This window comes from Colletotrichum scovillei, assembly GCF_011075155.1.
Source record: "Colletotrichum scovillei strain TJNH1 chromosome Unknown Contig00001, whole genome shotgun sequence".
NCBI lineage: Eukaryota > Fungi > Ascomycota > Sordariomycetes > Glomerellales > Glomerellaceae > Colletotrichum > Colletotrichum scovillei.
In genome coordinates this window covers 798,349-816,227 of record NW_023336259.1, presented here as the reverse complement: position 1 = coordinate 816,227, position 17,879 = coordinate 798,349, and the positions used below count along the sequence as shown (strand labels likewise).

At 54.1% G+C, this 17,879-nt stretch overlaps 8 protein-coding genes across 8 annotated transcripts; 5 read left to right on the top strand and 3 right to left on the bottom strand.

Annotated features, from left to right (window-relative positions):
- Positions 1-1,249: 1,249 nt before the first annotated feature.
- HER10_EVM0009328 (uncharacterized protein) lies at positions 1,250-2,113 on the top strand (the record flags this gene model as incomplete). Its single annotated transcript, XM_035478818.1, has 3 exons — positions 1,250-1,298; positions 1,505-1,869; positions 1,934-2,113. 3 exons carry the CDS (start codon positions 1,250-1,252, stop codon positions 2,111-2,113), a joined length of 594 nt encoding a protein of 197 aa, XP_035338731.1.
- Positions 2,114-2,678: 565 nt separating this feature from the next.
- On the top strand, positions 2,679-3,653 carry HER10_EVM0002429 (phytanoyl-CoA dioxygenase; the record flags this gene model as incomplete). The annotated part of the gene is made up of 1 exon (XM_035472140.1): positions 2,679-3,653. One exon carries the CDS (start codon positions 2,679-2,681, stop codon positions 3,651-3,653), a length of 975 nt encoding a protein of 324 aa, XP_035338083.1.
- A 130-nt stretch (positions 3,654-3,783) lies between these two features.
- HER10_EVM0001154 (uncharacterized protein) lies at positions 3,784-5,049 on the bottom strand (the record flags this gene model as incomplete). Its single annotated transcript, XM_035470910.1, has 1 exon — positions 3,784-5,049. The coding sequence occupies one exon, from the start codon at positions 5,047-5,049 to the stop codon at positions 3,784-3,786; it is 1,266 nt and encodes a 421-aa protein (XP_035337957.1).
- Positions 5,050-5,836: 787 nt separating this feature from the next.
- Positions 5,837-6,913, top strand: HER10_EVM0005663 (proteasome A-type and B-type; the record flags this gene model as incomplete). The annotated part of the gene is made up of 5 exons (XM_035475269.1): positions 5,837-5,843; positions 5,919-5,981; positions 6,103-6,197; positions 6,256-6,468; positions 6,527-6,913. 5 exons carry the CDS (start codon positions 5,837-5,839, stop codon positions 6,911-6,913), a joined length of 765 nt encoding a protein of 254 aa, XP_035338369.1.
- Positions 6,914-8,732: 1,819 nt separating this feature from the next.
- Positions 8,733-9,963, top strand: HER10_EVM0007431 (uncharacterized protein). The gene is made up of 3 exons (XM_035483039.1): positions 8,733-8,986; positions 9,077-9,314; positions 9,372-9,963. The coding sequence occupies exons 1-3, from the start codon at positions 8,977-8,979 to the stop codon at positions 9,682-9,684; spliced, it is 561 nt and encodes a 186-aa protein (XP_035338559.1). The 5' UTR covers positions 8,733-8,976; the 3' UTR covers positions 9,685-9,963.
- Positions 9,964-10,109: 146 nt separating this feature from the next.
- Positions 10,110-11,115, bottom strand: HER10_EVM0008555 (uncharacterized protein). Its single transcript, XM_035478072.1, has 3 exons — positions 10,623-11,115; positions 10,426-10,518; positions 10,110-10,353 (listed from the first exon to the last, which is right to left on the bottom strand). Exons 1-3 carry the CDS (start codon positions 10,921-10,923, stop codon positions 10,283-10,285), a joined length of 465 nt encoding a protein of 154 aa, XP_035338665.1. The 5' UTR covers positions 10,924-11,115; the 3' UTR covers positions 10,110-10,282.
- A 3,332-nt stretch (positions 11,116-14,447) lies between these two features.
- On the top strand, positions 14,448-14,762 carry HER10_EVM0005235 (conidiation protein 6; the record flags this gene model as incomplete). Its single annotated transcript, XM_035474857.1, has 2 exons — positions 14,448-14,629; positions 14,693-14,762. 2 exons carry the CDS (start codon positions 14,448-14,450, stop codon positions 14,760-14,762), a joined length of 252 nt encoding a protein of 83 aa, XP_035338329.1.
- Positions 14,763-15,431: 669 nt separating this feature from the next.
- On the bottom strand, positions 15,432-17,658 carry HER10_EVM0007746 (ABC1 family protein). Its single transcript, XM_035477291.1, has 3 exons — positions 17,075-17,658; positions 16,862-17,012; positions 15,432-16,803 (listed from the first exon to the last, which is right to left on the bottom strand). Exons 1-3 carry the CDS (start codon positions 17,434-17,436, stop codon positions 15,481-15,483), a joined length of 1,836 nt encoding a protein of 611 aa, XP_035338586.1. The 5' UTR covers positions 17,437-17,658; the 3' UTR covers positions 15,432-15,480.
- Between the last annotated feature and the right edge of the window lie 221 nt (positions 17,659-17,879).

The following is a 17,879-nucleotide window of genomic DNA, read 5'->3' as shown; positions in this document are numbered from 1 at the left end:
GAGTTGATGGAAAGACGGTAGATGGGTAAGTCCGGGGCCGACTTTCGCAGTAGTTCCAATTTCATGCCAACCAGCGAACGCATTAGTTCTTTCCTGGTGCTAGGAGTCGGCTTTGCAGATCGGTCTGGACATGCATGACTTCGAGAGCGGGTGCAGATAACGGTCTTAGTGTTTATTACTCCCCCAACCCCCACGATCCAGATGTCTGACTGCATGGCTGTTTTGCTGTCTGACTGTCTGACAGAGCTGGGGTTTCGCAGGCGGTTAGCACGGCAGGCCTGGTTGGTTTAGGCAGTCGAATAAGAAGGCCACATTGCCTCAATTTCGTCGTCCGGATTATTTCTTCTGAACCTTTGAATCCAACGACATCTGGATAATGACTCACGGGCGCATCTGTCTTCCTGACAGCGTGTTCTCCCCGGAGTTGCTGGTGGGAAAGAGGGTAGGTAGGCACGGTAGGCTGCGACGAAGCTGGACTGCACCATAGAGCGATAGCTTGAGCTTCCATCAGACGGCGATCCGTGCAGGATCGAGCGGTGAAGACCAAGGTGTCGCTAAGGTGAGGGAAAGCAAGATGAGATGGTGCTTTGTTCATCTCTAACAATTTGGGGTCAACACTAAGCCAGCGATGGCACCCAGGCAGTGGGATCTTTGCTGGTCATAAACACGGCGGTTGCAGTAGTGGGAAGCGGGCAGTTGTTGATCTGTGAGATGAGAGGTGACGGCCGCAGCAGCAAGCGGTTGGCAGTGGCAGTGGCAGTGAAGCACCGCAAGATGGAGATGGGATGGGATGGGAGAGAGAGAGACGAGAGCGGGATGGTTGTGGCAGGTGCCCCCGCGACATGCATGTTCGCTGCAACTCTTAGCTGCAACTGCCTGTAGCTGTTTTCCTGCTGTTGCGGAAAGGTACCTTTGATTTGCACCATATTGTGTGGTGACTGATGTACCTTTCCTACGTAACCGGTGTTGCAAGCCCACCACACCTCGCGCGTCCTTGCCCACAGCTTCCCGAATCAGGCAAGTAGCGTCATAACGACGACCGGTCTGGCCACCACCAATCGCTGATAGACAACCCCCCCAGCTTTCCCATCCCAGATCCAGTTGTTCCTTCCAAGGCAATTTGGCCATCTGCAATTCTTGCCTCACCCATCTTCTTTTCTTCCCAGGCAGAAAGGAGGGAAAAGAAGACAACAACGACCTTGCTACACTCTACAGTGACCTGTTTCTATACAGCTGTCGATTCGCAAAGATGACACGAGTCTCCGTCTACAGCGCCGCCCTCGTGGCCTTTGTCGCTGGTAAGTTGCATCTTTGCCTTGCGCCCACCCAGAACCCAAAAGCAGAGGGATCCACCCAGCATCGTCATCGGTGTTTTTGTGAGCGCACCTCAGCTCGGAGGCCTGCGACGACACGCAGCTACAGCAGAATGGAGGGGAGAAACGATAACAAATGCTTCCAAAATATGGTCAAAATGCTGCGGACGATGCTGACTTTCACGTTCTAGCGACGGCGATGATTATTGCGTCTATTACGCTTCCCCACTGGGTCACCTACACCGTGACGACCGCCGAGGGCAAAGAATACTCAAAGCACATCGGTCTCCATCGGTCTTGTTCCACTGGATTCGACGAGCCTTGCCAGGTGTTTCCGACCGAGGAGCTGTGTGCAAATGGCGAACGATACTTCTGTTCCATGTGGCGCTCTGTCGGCTTCCTCGCCTCCTTCTCGACTATTCTGCATCTGGCGTCCATCGTCACGTTCCTTGTCATTATGGGCGGCGGCAAATACAAGCGAGAAACAGGCTGGACAGTTCTTGGCGGGCTCCTCGTGTTTGTCGCGGCCATCGAGTTCACGCTGATGGGTATCGTGGTAAGTGGCCTACTGAATGCGCCGGACAGGAGAGCAATGCTAAATATCGCGACCTTCCTCACAGGCATACCTTTACGACAACGACGAGCAGTTCCAGGTTCCTGGCTGGGGGCTGGATTCCTCCTGGATCTTGTGTACCGTGAGCGCTTCAATCTCGATTCTGTGTGCCGCTGGCTTGGCCATTTCCGCCTTTGTGCTTCCGCCAGAGGAAGGCTACGAGTTCCTCAACGACCCCATGCCGTGATCGGCATGTCCAACAACCCAAGATTGGGCTTAGAATCAGCTTTCGAATCGTCGCGCATACAGAAAACCGGCGTCTTCATTTGCTTTCAAGGGGGTGCATGTGTTTTATCTTGTTTTCTTCCCATTAGCTTACATGATGATGGAGTTTTCATACTTGATTATTTGAAGCGGCTTGAGATGATGTGACGAGAGTGGTGCGTCTGGTATATGCGCCATATAATCTAGGTATACAACACAGAATACACGACTTTTACCTTCTGCTGGATTGCAAAGTTGTGCCGAATATCAAAAGGTGACGCAGTGAGGCGATGTTGATAAGCGCGGGCTAATGAATTCGGGACCCGCCGCATCCCCGCATCCACATACCCATCTCTCCCGCCCAATATCAAACGGTGCGCCACTGCGAAACTCAAATGAGCCCATGCGAGTTTGTCAAACCTCACAGGAAACAACTGATCTCTCTCAAGCATTCCCGCCCAGAAACATCAGAATAGTTTCAATCTTCTCAAATCTCTCGATCCGAGCTTGACCCCGCTTTCTTATCACCCTATACACGACTCATCACCATGACCGTCCCCGCACAAGACGAGGGTCTCACCCCGGAGCAGCTCGAATCTTTCCACCGCGACGGCTACCTCATCATCCCCGGCGCCCTATCCCCGGAGACGGTCTCCGGCCTCCTCGCCGAGACCCACTCCCTGCTGGACAACTTCTCCCTCGCCGACCACCCCATGACACGCTTCTCCACCGGCGAGAAGGCGGACCACGTCGGTGACGACTACTTCCTCTCCTCGGGCGACAAGGTCCGCTTCTTCTTCGAGGAGGACGCCTTTGACGACGAGGGCAACCTCGTGAAACCCAAGGCCCGTGCCATCAACAAGATTGGCCACTACCTGCATGTCCTCTCCCCGCCCTTTGCCGCTATCTCGGACCCTGCGTCTTCTGCTACCGGCGGTGCTGGGAGCGGCCCCGTCCGCGGTAAGCCGGCCGCCGTGGCCCGCAGCCTCGGGTTCCGGGACCCGCGGTGCCTGCAAAGCATGATTATCTGCAAGCAACCCGAGATTGGCGGCGCCGTGCCCCCGCACCAGGACTCTACCTTTTTGTACACGGATCCGCCGTCCGCCGTGGGCTTCTGGTACGCCCTCGAGGACGCGACGCTCGAGAACGGGTGCCTGAGCTTCCTCCCCGGTTCGCACCGCTGGGCGCCCGTGTCGAGCCGGCTCGTGCGCAAGGCCGGGAACGCGGGGACGGAGATGGTGGACAATGAGGGCCCGCGGTTTCCGCCTGGCGATGTGTACGGCGCCGAGAAGGCGAGCGAGGAGGAGAAGGCTGGGGAGGGCAAGTATGTGCCCGGGGAGGTCAAGGCTGGGGACCTGGTGTTGATCCACGGCAACTTGCTGCACAAGAGCGAGAAGAACTTGAGCCAGAAGGGACGCATCATTTACACGTTCCACGTCATTGAGGGAGAGGGGAACAAGTATGACGAGAGGAACTGGTTGCAGCCGCCCGTGGCCGGGTTCACCAGGTTGTATTCTTCTTAAGTGGAGATAGAAACTCGTGGGTATTCCTTTGATGGAGACTCAGTCTGCTCCTAATGAAATAAATAGACATAACATCCTCTATATCCTGACATCAAGGTGGTGTACTGGGATAGACTCTTAAATGGTGTCACTATTTCTTCGACCCCGTCCGCTTCTTGGGGGCTTCCTCCTCTTCCTCGCTATCATCCTCGCTGCTATCGTCCTCCTCTTCCGACGACGAGGAAGATTCACTCGAAGTCTCAGCCTCTCGCTGAGCAGCCTGGCGCTGTACTTCACTCGCGTTGTCCGACTCGTCCTCGGAATCGCTATCGCTGTCCGAGTCCGAAGAGTCTGAATCAGACGATTCCTCAGAGCTCGACTCGTCAACGTTGGTACGTCTCTTGCGACGGCGGGGTGCCTTCTCCTTTGTTGTGCCATCGTTGAGCTTGACCCGCTTGTCAGCAGACTCATCCTCCTGAGAGGCAGCCGCCTGGGGAGGAGGGGCAGTCTCCTCGGTATCGATGGTCATGGCATCGCTGTCCTCGCTGTCAGACAGCTCCTCCAATATCGTCTCGGCACGCATGCGCTTGATGACCCTCTGGGTAATGGCGACGTCTGTAGACTTGGACACGAAGCCGGCCTCGTCGAAGCGCTTCCTCTTGGAGCCAGCGCCATTGCCGAGCTGCATGAGGCCAGCGAGTACCTTTTCGTACTCTGACTGCTTCGAGTCCATGTCCGGCGTGCCTACGGGGAAGGCAGCCTTGCCCTTCTCGGCGTCCTCCTTCTTGACTTCCGCCGCCGTCTCCCGCAGCCTCGACCGGGTGAAGCCCTTGAGGTCTTGGATGTACTCGTAAAAGGTGCCAATATCGCTCGACGGGATCGCATCGGCGTGGAATATCCGCTTCATCAGGATCGTTTGGTGGTTCTTGTTAAACTTCCACGCCTGGCGGGCGGACTTCCAAGTCCTGAGGTACTCAAGGGAGGGCTTGATATCGGCAGTCGGCTGCTGGGTCGCTGGCTTGGCCGGCTTGTTGCTCTTCTTCTTGTTCTTCTTGGGGTCGACGGCGGTGGTGGTCTTCTTGACGTCGTCGGCAAAGGTCACGGACTTTTGCTTCCTCAGGGTCGGAGTTGCATTGCTGTCGCCGTCGGTGCGGGTCCTTTTGAAGGGGGAGTTGGAGTTGTACGCAGGGGGAGGAGTAGGGTGATCGAGACGTTTCCTTTTGGCGGCGGCGGCGGCGGCCGGCGAGGCGTAGGCGGCGTTGACGACGGGACCGCTGGCGTCCCGGTCGTGGTGTTGTTGCCCGTTGGGCTTCGATCCCTCGGCAGGAGCAGGGCCGCCAATCTCTGCGCCGGATGCGGGCTGCTTGAGCTTGAGGCCCAATCGCTTCCAGGCCGGGACGTTTGGTGCGGAGGACATGACGGGCAGCGGGCACACCCTCTTTTTTTTTTTGCTCTTTGCTGTGACCGGCTTTGTCTATCAGATTTTCTCTGAAGGGAGGGGTGCTGCTGCTGCTGCTGCTTCCTCGGGCCGCTGCTGGATCGGAATTTGCGTTTCTGCGCGTTTGGCCTGACGAGACAAGCAACAAATGCAGAATTGGGCCGCTTCGATGTTTTCCACGTGCGATTGGCTTATTCGATTGGAATGCTGTGGCCTCGTATACCGCAGTCCTATTGGGCGCAATGGGTGGTGCTTGACACTTGAAAAGAGAGTATCGGGAATGGTCCCAATACTTTTTTTTCTCTGGCTCTGAATACTGCGCAGCCAAAATTTTGGTAGCAGAGATGCGTTGTCGTTCCCACTGGACAGGGGTGCCCCGCTGCTCCCTAGTCAATTGGTGTACGTACTGGAAAGTGCCGCTTCAGTGTTGGTCTCAGCCCGTGCTGTGGTGAGCAGCAGTCGGAGCAGCCTTATGTAAGCTTTCCGTCGTGGGAGAGTTGTTGCCTTAGAACGAGCCCGGGTGCAAGGCATCCACTCAGCCTTCCAGCCCAGGCCGGGAGCTTCCCGCCGCTGTCGTTGCCTCTGCTCCAGGCAAGCTCCTGCAAACGCGTCGACATCCAAGAGCTCCGCTAGAGCTCAACCCCGACTTCATTGACGACACCCACCTCCACCTTCCACCCTTCAACGACTCTCTCAAGCTACTGACGACCGGCCACGATTTTCTTCGACGTAATTTGATCAATACAACCACAGCAACACCGCCAAGATGTCGGGTACGTCCGTCCTACGATAGCTAGCCTCAGCACTTGTGAATGCCCACCATAGCTAACATGTCTTCCCTCACTCAGGTGGCTCAGCTTACGACCGACACATCACGATCTTCTCAGAGCAGGGAAGATTGTACCAAGTCGGTATGTGCAGTCTCCTTCCCTACGAACCGATTGCCCCTCCCTGTGGTGATGCCGTCATGCGGGGCTCGAAACGACTTGGGCTGGAAGTAGTCGATGGGACTAACGAGACGACGCTGAATAGAATATGCCTTCAAGGCAATCACAGCCGCCAACATTATGTCGATAGGCGTCAGAGGCAAGGACTGCGCCGTTGTCCTGTCTCAGAAGAAGGTCCCTGTAGGTCGAGAATCAGCTGAGTTGCCCGTAGAGGGAGAGGAACTGACCCAGATACAAGGATAAACTCATCGACCCCGCCTCCGTCTCCCATCTCTTCCAGCTCTCTCCATCTGTCGGATGCGTGATCACGGGCTCCATCGCCGATGCCCGCGCCTTCTCCCAGCGTGCCCAGGGCGAGGCAGCAGAGTTCCGCTACAAGTACGGCTACGAAATGCCCGCCGATGCCTTGGCAAAGAGGCTGGCCAACATCAGCCAGGTCTACACACAAAGAGTAAGCAGAGTGCAAACTTCGAGGTGGCGGTGAGAACAAGAACTGACGAGTGGTCTAGGCCTACATGCGCCCGTACGGTGTTGCGACGACGCTCATCTCATTGGACTCTGAGTTCGGTCCTCAGCTGTTCAAGTGCGATCCCGCCGGATACTACATTGGCTACAAGGGTACTGCGGCCGGCCCCAAGCAGCAGGAGGCTCTCAACCACCTGGAGAAGAAGCTGCGCAACAAGGAGCACGCCCCTGGTGACTGGACGGAAGTTGTTGAGCTCGCTATCACGACGCTCAGCACTGTCCTGAGCATGGACTTTAAGAAGGGCGAGATCGAAATTGGCATTGTTGGAGGACCTCGTGCTGACGGCAAGGAGGGCACCGATCCTGGCTTCCGCATCCTGACCGAAGATGAGATCGACGAACGGTTACAGGCGATTGCGGAGAAGGACTGAGGTGGAAGAGACACATTCCGGCCGGTGGAAGCTGGGAATGGTTGGTGCGGCGGATGCTCAGTCCAAAGTGGCACTGATGCGTTGACAGGCCAGATCACGCATGAAGTTTGCGGGATATTGCAGATGAGAATCAAGCTTAAAGTCCCACGAACCGAGATCCCCGCACACGATTGTACTACTAGCGAGCCTACCAACCACTATAGATCAAGACATTTGGAAGATGCTGCCATGATCAAACCAATAGCTATCGATACGAAAGCGTTCGTGCTGCAATTTGTGGCTTGGCTGAGTGCTGATCGAGTAGGCATGCTGGGAAAGTCATGGCTTGCCCGAGGCCAGCGGATACCGTGACTCACGGAGTTTGCGCCGGACATTACCTTGACGAGGGGATATGAGACAGCAGAAAATATGAGCACTCGTGTGGCCCGGTCAAACTGTTGGAGTAGTATCAAACAACGGGCGTCGGATACTCCCATGAGGCTGTCAAGGTGTCGCGAAACGGTCTCATAGGGCGGCCAGTGGTATTAAGTGAGTCGACTTCTCCAAAAAAGCAAAAATTGCAGATGATTAAGGACATTAATAATTGCAGGTTGGTCCATTGAGAGCTCCTGATTGCTCAGCGACCCGAAGTCAGAAATGCTGTGCAAATGCAAGGCCATATTTCCTTTGTTGGGGGCTGCAGAGTTCACGAGGCCGAGACATGGATGACGGTTCTCTAGGAAGATGGCGTCCCGAGTCAGAGCTGGAGATATCAGCCCCCAAAAGCTCCCGACCAGTCCTTTTCACAGCAATCCAGTGCCGTAAGGAGAACACCTCCCGAGTCTCCCAGTCAGCCTTCTGCTAGGTCGCAAAGGGGAACGGGGACGGGGGCCTAATGCGGGTGACGGTTCTACGATACTGGTTCAGCTGGAACAAAACGTGCCAAACGTGCCAGCCGTGGGTAAACGTCACAGTTTCGACGTTTAATTGGTCATTATCCTCGTCAAGCCACGAAGCTGTGGAGCAGCACTGCATGCAAAGCTCCAGCCCATTTCCTATTCCGGCCGCCAAGTCTAGTGTGGATGCAGCTGAAGGTCCACCAGCCTTACCTTATTCCGCATCCCTGTCACCGACCTGTCCATTCTACCGGAGAAAAGACTCGCTTTTGATGGACTCGATGGAGGCTCGTCGGTTTTTTGTGGTTTTTTTTTTCCTCCGTCATCCCATCTTGTTCTCCCCCCGGCTATATGCCGACGAAGACCATGTGCCCGTTCCATCCCACCGTCCCAGATCTTCCCACCCTCTCCCCGGCCCAGGTCTCACATCCCATGCAGCCTTGTCCGGCCCATGTTGAGTGGCCGCAGCCATGATCCCGCATGCTGACCTGCCCACCTTACACACCAGACTATCGTCAATTATGATAGTCGTCCAGGGCTGGAACGTGGTCTTACAGGCCTTCAAGACGCAAGTTGGCATCATTCCAAGGCCTCCTGGCCCTCCAGGATATCCAGAGAAGTGTCTCTATCGCATCATCTTGCCGGGAACCGGGGGTATGCCACCAGCTTGGCTAGGGTCTCCGTCTAGCTTTGAGCTTGCAAAGCCATCCCAACTGCCAGTACCCCGGCGTGTATTTTCCGATTCGTCAGCTAGCCCTATCAGCGAACTGGGGGGCCGTGGGTGTTCGAACAGATGAACCAAGGGTTCATTGGACACAACCCTCTCAATGATCTCATGCATCCCTATGGGGCTCCCTCCGCTCGAAGGACCCGGGCATGGGTTCTGGTTCATGGTTCCTGACGGGAGCCAGGCTTGACCTTGATTCGGACTACGCTCCGTAAACCTTCGCGGTTGGTTTCTCGTGTCCTTTGGAGGCCGTCCAGAACATACAAAAGGAAAACAGCGTGGCGTTCAAGTTTGATGTCGATCATCATGCTCCATCCAGTGTTTCATGGTCTTCGGAAGTAACAGCCTCTCGTTCGCTAATCTGGCACTTTCTATCTATTTTCTATTCACTCGACTTGTTTCCTTCGTATCAGATTTCCTTTAATTACTAAGAGTACTAATCTACCCTACGTACTACCATAATGGACGGATGTAAGTTGCAATACGTCAAAGTCCATCCATACGATATGTTTCGGATGGCATTGGCTCTCGTGGTGCGCTTGCGTCTAATGTTATTGTTAGTGAATGACTATCGAACAACGAGAGTTGCCGAAGTGCTCTCCGATTTCCGTACATTACAATACTACATCGCAGCAGCACCCACAGATCCCAGCAACATGGAAGACTACTACACGGAAGGCTGGGCGGCTTTGCGCCAATGCTCCCTTGACGGACAGCACATTCTCAACTGCGCCGCCGACACCAGCGTTCCACAAGCAAGTGGCGGGACCCTTGAGCAGGAGAAGGCGGAGCTGAGGCAGTAGGACACATCATTCTGGCCGATCCTTCGGCAGGCAAGCTGACTTTGATATTGCAGATGCTTGCTTGACGCGTTCTCCAGAAGACACGAGTGCCAAAAGATCTACCTACGACAAGCTGCTGCGCAGCGATGGGTTACCAACAGGGATGGCATTCTGCAGGGCGCTCGACCGAACTCGAGAAACCAATCGCATCTGAGAGCGTGTGATCAACAGCTTAGAGCTGTAAGTTCGGGATATATCGAGAGTTCTGAAACTGGGCGGGCGGCTTGGACTAACACGATGACCCTAGGAGCTCGCTACCGTGACCGACGAGGCGATCTACAACGAACTGCAGGCATCAGATGCCGCAATGGGCCGCTGGACGGCTGAGGACCCAAGTCAACGAGCTGTGCAGCGCTGGCTCCGCGCACGTCGACCGTGAAGGCTCTCCGTCATGATATCCATGAGACGAAGACTCACGAAGTTGAGATGACTGGGCATGTTCGATGATTCAAGACCAAAAAAAGTAATGTTTCTTCTGACGGCATCGGGGACGACGGATCTTTGACATAAACGGCGCATGGAGGATACCATTCACGAAGCGGGCATTTCGATCATGTTTCCCCTCTCCTTTCTTTCTCTTCTTTTTTCGGCGGAATGCATTATCACTAGCTCTTCATTGGCGGGCTGGACGCGCCTGAACAGGAAGAAGGTCCAGGGAGACCCAACAACAACGGAAAAGAAGGTTCTGGTGATGGGAGACAAGAGGAACGGTAGAAGTTAAGATGACTGAAGCTGCCGGGCGCAGGCACGTTGTTCGCTTCTACTGTATATATTTATTACACATATTCTACATGGGCCGAAAATGCCAAACACCACATCTTGCATTATGCACCTCGAGCGAGACAGCGGTTTACACAGATCTCCTGCATGCACCTTGTCTCTTCTCGGAAAAAAAGCGGCCCCCAAAAGCCATAGAGGTTCAGAATCAATACTTCGTTTTGCTGTGCACGCATAACGCTATGCCTGAAAGAGACAACACCATGCCGACCAAGGTTTCTGCGGCCAATTTAGCCATCGTGACCAATCGAAGGTGGGGGGGTTTCTGGTCTTTGGACCGTCGGCACTTACCTCGACTGATGACCTTCTTCTCAACCCACCAGTCTCCAATGACAGTGAAGAGGAACGCCAAGGTGTTGACAATGGGGACCGTCAAACTCAATTCTAGCACATTTGCCGTTATTCACAAGACTCTTTTCTCCTACTCTCTCTACCTCACTCCAGAAGGAATTGCGCTTGAATAAAGGGCGGGAAATGAAAGTACTCACCAGCTTGCCCGATGAGTAGGAAGAACCAAACACTTCCGGTCAAGTTAATCAGTAGCGGCACGGCATACCGCGGGTTTCGCAGCAGATCGACAACGCCGAAGAAGGCGCCGTACACCCGGCTCCGGAGCCAGCTGTTCTTGACGGCGTCGGTGTCGAGGACCGGGTGCGGGGGCGGGTTGTGGTCCTTTGCGGCGCGGCGGATAAACGGGGTCGTGAAGCCCCACGCCAGGCCGACGAGGAGGAAGCCGGCGACATAGTTGATGGCTGCAGGCTGGGATTCGGGGGCGTCCGGTGATGTCATTTTGAAGGAGGAAGGGTGGGCAGCCCGGCAGTGATGTGTGTGTGTTGTGTGCGTGCGGGTGTGGTGTTTCGATTTCTCAGCCTCGTTTCGATATTTGGAGTGAGGTGTGGTTACATCAGCTGAGGCTCTATTGAATGTTGATTGTGAGAATTGACGGGCAGGAGAGTTTCGTTTGGTTTGGTTTGCGATGGGATGCCGACGGTCCGGAAGACGGGGAATTGGGACGGGATAGTGTGTAGTCGGATTGGGGATGGGCAGGGGCCCGAGCGAAGCCTCAGCTCAGCCACGCGGCAGGGTGGGTACGTTCATCCTTGACAGCCGCGCTGGGAGTGGTGATTGGACGGTAAGTCCGATCTGACATGGGCACCGCGGCGGCACTAGCCGAGCGGCTGACCTCACCGACTTCGTTCGATGCTTTTTTGGCGCGGACAACACTTGCGCTTCCAATGACTTCACCTGAAAGATGCATCGTCACCGAAAATAGCAATCATCGTGAAGACGGTGAAGAGGCCTCTCACGATGCTGCAGAAACAGAATCATCTGGCTTGCTACAATGGCTTACCTCTCCCTTCTAGGTACGCAATGGTTTAGTCAGATCCTAGACAGCTCGGGGACTTTTGGCAACACGAATTTGGGCTTAATAGGGTAGTTCTACTCTGTGTAGAAACAGCTGTAGAGGTGGAAATCTCACGCCAGACCGAATTGTCTCACTCGGAAACAGACGCGATGCATTAGTCGAAAATTGAGTGGCTACCCGCAGCCAACGGGTTGTGGGCGACATGACCCGGCGGACGACTCAGTCAGGAGCAGCAAGCATCTCCATCCTCATCCCATTCGCTGCTGGTACCGCGATGGTCCTTTACACGTATGCAAGACAATGGATCTCATCCTGCGGCTGATGCGCCGGTCACACGAGCAGCATCGGTAGACGACACTGAGTAGCATGACTATTATAATCTACTCACTGCCGGGCAGTTGAGTATCTCGTGTTTACAAGCGGCGCATGGCTAGAAGTTGAATGATTGGTGTCAAGTCAACACCGACGAGAGTCTTATGTCTCCAATGGCTGGCTGAATGCACTAGGACATCAAACTTATGGAAACGGGTTGATTCCTTGGAGATGGGTGCCCGGCGGCCCAATACGACTAACAAGTGTCTAGCGAGGGGAGGAAGAGAAGATAAGAGAGGATGAGAACAGCAGAGCTCTCAACGTGAATGAGAAGCTCCGCGGTTCTACATACATATCTATGAATCCACCCGCATCTCACATTTTCTTACATTTTCCTTCCCCTGACGATCATTACGCAAAGATCATTGCATCTCCCCTCATTCCCTTCGGACAAGAAGCTCCTGCGGCGAGGAGTCTGTGCTCTCCGCAATATGCATATTCGCGTCTTGGCCCGGCCTAGCTCGACCAGTCATTGACATCACCAACCAAAGCCGATGAATCATCACCTCCTGGCCCTATTTCGCAGCCGCATCACCAGCCTAGCGGCACCACGCCGTAATGCTCTTAGCGTACGGGCGAAGCTTTGTAATGATGGGATTGTCTAAAACGCACGATTTTTTGCAAACGCAGACAGACTCACAAGATGAGCACAAGATCAGCTTTCCCCACAGGCCACAGCCCCCCCGCACATTTCGGCCCCTTGCACGGTCTAGAAGCGGTCTTTGATGCCATTTGCTTCGGGCTAATACCTTCGCGGAGGCTGGATCTGGGCAAGCTTTGGTTTGGGCCTGGAGCGGTACCTTGCATTCCTCTCCCAGATTACCATGTCAGATTTCGATCTCACATTGCCCGTTTTGGCGGGGGTTTGACAATCGGATTTGCTCTTTGGCCGTGTCAGATACCCATTACATCAGCATTTCATCTCATTCTTGTTCTCGTCACTGGGTCAGGCTATCCACGGCGAACCTCGTCTGGATGAAGCTCTACAAGCCAATGCACTCAGTTGGTATTGGCATTCTCATGACAATGTCCAATAGATGCCAATTGACTGAAGAACTGCCGCTGGGAGTTAGCTGACTGCCTGTAATAGTGCACCGAGCATTAAGTCTTCATTTCTTCTTCCGCTCAAGTAATGACGATAGTATTCGGTCATGACGACAAGGTTGGGCGGCTGAGAAGTGCAGCCTAAATCAGATCGATCTACCTACATGCCTCTCACCGTACCTAGCATGGTGGTTTGAGCCTCGATCAAGCAAAGGGCGGTTCCAGATTGGTTCGCTTTGAGGTTACCCAAGCTCCAAGCTCCTGCAGAGAGCCGCCGCATCTCGAACACCCGCTTGATCACTTCCTCAAAGAACCTCCGCCCGGAGTATTTGCTACGCTTCCTTCCCTTTGCTATGCCGTTTCCCCACTAGCATCATCGATCGATCTGACTTCGTCCCTCCTCAACGACCGGAAGAATACCTAGATGGGAGGGGCGGCGGCGGACGGACGGGCATGAACCGATTTCCCCTAGTGCCGTCCGTCTCTTTGCTCTCCCCCAACCCCGCGTCTCCCGTTAATTGTAAAGTGTAACGTCGTAGGGGATTGTAGGGCTGGCACTGCTGTTTCCTTAACCAATACCACCAACCATGTTAACTACACGAAGCTGCGACCTTGAGGCTGTCACCGTGTCACAGTCAGTAGCTTGTTCTTAGACCGATCTATCATCTCTCTTCCCGCCCCTCCCCCACAACTTTCGCCCCGGCGCCGGCCCCCTTTCACAACGTGTGCCTCTTTACGGAAAGTCATGTCTAAAACCTCCTTCCAGGCACGCAAAGTACGACCGCTTGGGCATAGCGGAATAAGAAACATGCAACACCATTCAAGCCACGACGCACCGACCTAGATCATCTCGATCTCGCTCAGTCTGCTGAGACGATGTTCTTCTTCTATGGGAATACTACTAGAAGGAAAACCAAGGACGTCATGACTTTTCCTCATCAATGATCGAAAGGGGGAAATGTCACTCGATTACGAGGGAGCTTCCGGCACTAGGTCCATACAGTTCAGACCGCTCGGTCGTTGGCCCGGTAGCCTTGCCGTAGCTCGGATGAGTCGATTCCACGTCTTACTTCTTTCCCTTATGCAAAGGGGGTTGGAGAAAGATGTATCTTTTCACAAGGTCCGTATCGTAATTGCTCGGGTACCATGGGCAGTTTACCAATGTCGAAGTGAAAACGCCATGTACATGAGGGGCAGATTCGATGATGACATGAATTACGTCGAAGCTACCCGCTCCAACACATGCGGATAGCACCACGAGCTCTCTTGGCGGTCAGTGGATTGAACTGAATCTTTGCTTTGTTTGGCTGTGTTTGTTCTCCTGCAGCTCGAGCCCGACTACCTAGGTCACAAGATTCCATCTCGATGAGTCCAAAAGATGTATAAGAAGGAGGTAATCCAACACCTCTGGAACATACTTCCCTTCTTCTCATCATCACAACAACAATCAATCAATCAATCTCATCTACCAACAGCTTGACAGCAAACAACCCAGTTTCCCAATTTCAATCACCAACCACCAACCTTCAACATGCCTACCGAAGCTCAGATCGCCGGCGGCCACAAGGCCAACATCAACAACCCCAACACCTCTGAGGAGTCCAAGCAGAACTCCAAGAAGATCCTCGAGAACGAGTTCAACGGCGGCGATGTCCCCAAGGCTGGCGACAACGAGGAGAAGAACCCTGGCAACGTTGCCGGTGGCCTCAAGGCGTGAGTATCCTTACCCTTGCTAGAGCATCAAGCCTAGAATCGTTGCTAACATGTAATTCTCAGTACCCTGAAGAACCCCAACGTCTCCGATGAGGCCAAGGAGTCTGCCAAGGAGCGTCTTGACAACATGTAAATGATGTTTATGAACCGATACCCACCTTATCGCTTGGGATGGACCTGGCCAGCGAATATGAAAGAGTCGAGCGTTGTATCTTAGTCTAGTCAACAAGTCTGGCGCATGCAGGCGATAATGAGAACACTGTCAAACTCAATAGTCCCTTCCACGATTACAACTTCACAGTGAGATGTACCATACACATGCTACTGGTTCAATTAGCCAATAATATTTACTGTTGAATTTTATACACTGGGTATTCATTGATCAACCTACCTAAACCATTGGCTGAGCAAGCCAATGTCATTGCAACCTCTGAACTGTCATAGCACATATACACTGGTACAATGTTTTGGCGGTGTGATGGCTTCGTTCATCCCAGCCAGTAAACAGTAAAGGATATTAGTTGATCATGTTCTTTTTAAACATGTACACCGATGCGAGCATTTCCATGTCCTTGTGTACTTCACTGAAGTCCTCGTAGCTGTAGCGCGCAACTCGGGTTTTTTTTTCTTGACAACGGTATGTGCAATACCGATTGGAACCCCCCGTATGTCTTCTTGCTTGGGAATTGTTGCCGCAGGTGGACCAGTCGCAGGGCAATTTACATGTAGACTCACGGCTTAAAAGAGCAAGGTTTGGGAAGCAGAAAGGCATGGAAATTTTATCTAGTACATTCATCTAACAGCCAAATTACAAGTCTATAGCTCTACATATGTGCAGGTATCTAATACAATCACATGCCCGGAGCCGCAAACTCAACGCCTTTGAAACCCAACGCCCTCTTGGCGCTCAAATACAACTCAAAGGCTCCAAGCTTGAGCTCCACCCTCAAGAAGCCGATCCACGCGGACATGAGGCGGAAGGTATTCGGCGGCCACAGTAGCGATCCCCGCTGCTTCAGGTCCTCGAGCTGCTCCTCAAAGACGGTCCGCGTGCAGTACCGGGCGAGAATCATGAAGGAGCGGATGGGACCCTGGCGGGTGTGCAGGTTCTCATCTAGGCTGCGGGTGAGGTCGTTGGTCTTGAGGATGAGGAGGATGATGCGCGGGACCTGGCCGAGGAGCTGGACGAGGTCGACAATCAGGCCTTCCTGCAGTGCGTCGCCCATCTCCTTCTTCTCGTCGTCGGTGCGCGTCTGCAGGACGGAGCCCTCGCTGTTGAGGACGCTCCAGTCGCGGCCTGTAATGGCAGAGGCGAAAAGGGGGAACTGCTCGTCGTTGATGTTGGCCACCTCCTTCGCGTACTTGCGCATACGCTTCATGTCGCCGTCGATGACAGCGAGCCACATCTTGGCGTAGGAGCGCTGCAGGTCGCGGGGGATTTCGCGGTAAAGGCCGTGGTCGTAGAGAATGATGTCAAAGTTGTGCCCGCCTCGGAGGCCGCGCCTGGACTCGTTCTTCCGAATGGCCAGGTTGCCGCCGTGGGGATCGCAGTGCAAGGGTGCATCGTGACCAAAGATCATTTCGTTGAAAACGCGAGCGAGACAGGCGGAAACCTCGTCTCGGTCAATACCGTTGGCGTCAAGGTACTCGAGGTCGTCTAATCGGTGTCCTGATACCCGCTCCATGACCAGAATGCGCTCCTTCGACCAGAGAACACCAGGAACGACGAGGGGGTGCTCGGGCAGCTTGGCGAAGTGTTCCCTCGTACGATTAGCGTTATGCTCTTCTTCTCTGAAGTCCAATTCCTTCGGCAGCGAGATATCCATCTCTTTCGAGAGCCATTCCAAATCGTATTCCGGGAAGAAACGCTTGAGCGTAGAGAACGTGAATCGTGTCAAGGCGAGGTCGAGTTGAGACCACTGGCCAAGTCCTGGGTGCTGTACTTTGACAGCCACAGGCATTCCGGTGTCCTTCACTGTAGCGGTGTGTACTTGAGCCAGAGATGCGGCACCAATCGGTTCGTTTGAGAATTCGGAGAAGTAGTCCCACAGCTCTTTTCCAGTATCCTTGCGGAACATTTCCTCAATCGACTCGAAGGACGAGACGGGGCACTTGTCTTGTAGCGGGATGAAGGTGTTTGTCCACTCTTGCGGGAGGAGGTAATTCATCGCACTCTTGGGGGCGTATTAGTCTCCAGAAATACAAGAAGTATCAGAATAGGGGGACTCTTACAAGGTGCTGGCCCAACTTGATGAAGATCCCACCGTTCTTTTCCAAGACCTTTAGTGTTCGATCGGCGCATCGCTGGTGACAGTCTTTCAAAATTTTGTTTGCTAATTCGGGGTCGTCAATCGTTTCCTTCTGGTTGAGAGTCGTTCGGTAGCTGCAATTGTATTAGCAAAGATCAGCCTGAGGGTGTGCTTCTCTGAAAGGGTTTCTCCTTACTCATTAATGCATACTGCAAGCGCAGCCGCAACACGGCCTGCTCGCTCTGCCGCATCGTAGCCGTACTTGATATCGTCGCCCAGCGCAAGGACACCCGCTGTCGCAGCGCCACCGCCTGAAGCAAGAAGCCACACGCGACCACCCTTCTTACCACCGCCAGTCTTCGGTGCGGCCCGGTTGATCGCGACCTTCGTGGTCGTGGAAGAGAACCCGCGTGCGGTGTTGCTAAATCGTTGCTGTTGTTGCTGTTGTGTCCGGCTGGACTGTTGCGCCAACGGGCCTCCACGACAGTTGGAGCATGTCCAAGGCCGTCGAGTGGCAAGCCGGCGCAATGGGAGCGAGAAGGCGGTAAAGGCTTTCATCTGGACGCTGGCCGACTACCGCCGACGATAAGACAAACAGTAGAACTGTCTGCACCGACACTCATTCTACGAGTTTATGTTGGGATTTGGTGTTTGCCTTTGCAAAGAGGCGTGTCTCGACATGGACTTTCCCAACAGTCGCTACAGATAGTGGAGTCGGTTTTCAAGGGATCGAGTCGCTTTGGGGGCGGTCCAGAGCCGATTAGTCGAATGTCATGTCGTCAGTCAACTCTTCTGGACTTTTTTTTTTTCTTCCTCTATCTTTCTGGCCCTGCGCCTGCGCCTGCCATATCGTTGGGGTCTAGGGGAACGGTGGCGCTCTAGACGCTCGCTTTCATTCGTCGAGCGCCACGTTTATCCTTACCTCGGGGTCCGTTCGGAAACCGCCGGGACAGAGGCCCAGCCCAGAAAACCGTAATTAACTGTTTCTGCATGATCCGTCA

Excerpts from the sequence above, each read along its gene's own strand:
- HER10_EVM0007431 (XM_035483039.1), top strand. Across the intron at positions 9,315-9,371 it reads GAGAAGGCGGAGCTGAGGCA|ATGCTTGCTTGACGCGTTCT; the intron begins GTAGGACACATC and ends TTGATATTGCAG.
- HER10_EVM0008555 (XM_035478072.1), bottom strand. The coding sequence starts at position 10,923 with ATGACATCACCGGACGCCCCCGAATCCCAGCCTGCAGCCATCAACTAT. Across the intron at positions 10,519-10,622 it reads CCTACTCATCGGGCAAGCTG|AATTGAGTTTGACGGTCCCC; the intron begins GTGAGTACTTTC and ends CAAATGTGCTAG. Across the intron at positions 10,354-10,425 it reads GAAGAAGGTCATCAGTCGAG|AAACCTTGGTCGGCATGGTG; the intron begins GTAAGTGCCGAC and ends AATTGGCCGCAG.
- HER10_EVM0007746 (XM_035477291.1), bottom strand. The coding sequence starts at position 17,436 with ATGAAAGCCTTTACCGCCTTCTCGCTCCCATTGCGCCGGCTTGCCACT. Across the intron at positions 17,013-17,074 it reads CTTGCAGTATGCATTAATGA|CTACCGAACGACTCTCAACC; the intron begins GTAAGGAGAAAC and ends ATACAATTGCAG. Across the intron at positions 16,804-16,861 it reads TCAAGTTGGGCCAGCACCTT|AGTGCGATGAATTACCTCCT; the intron begins GTAAGAGTCCCC and ends TACGCCCCCAAG.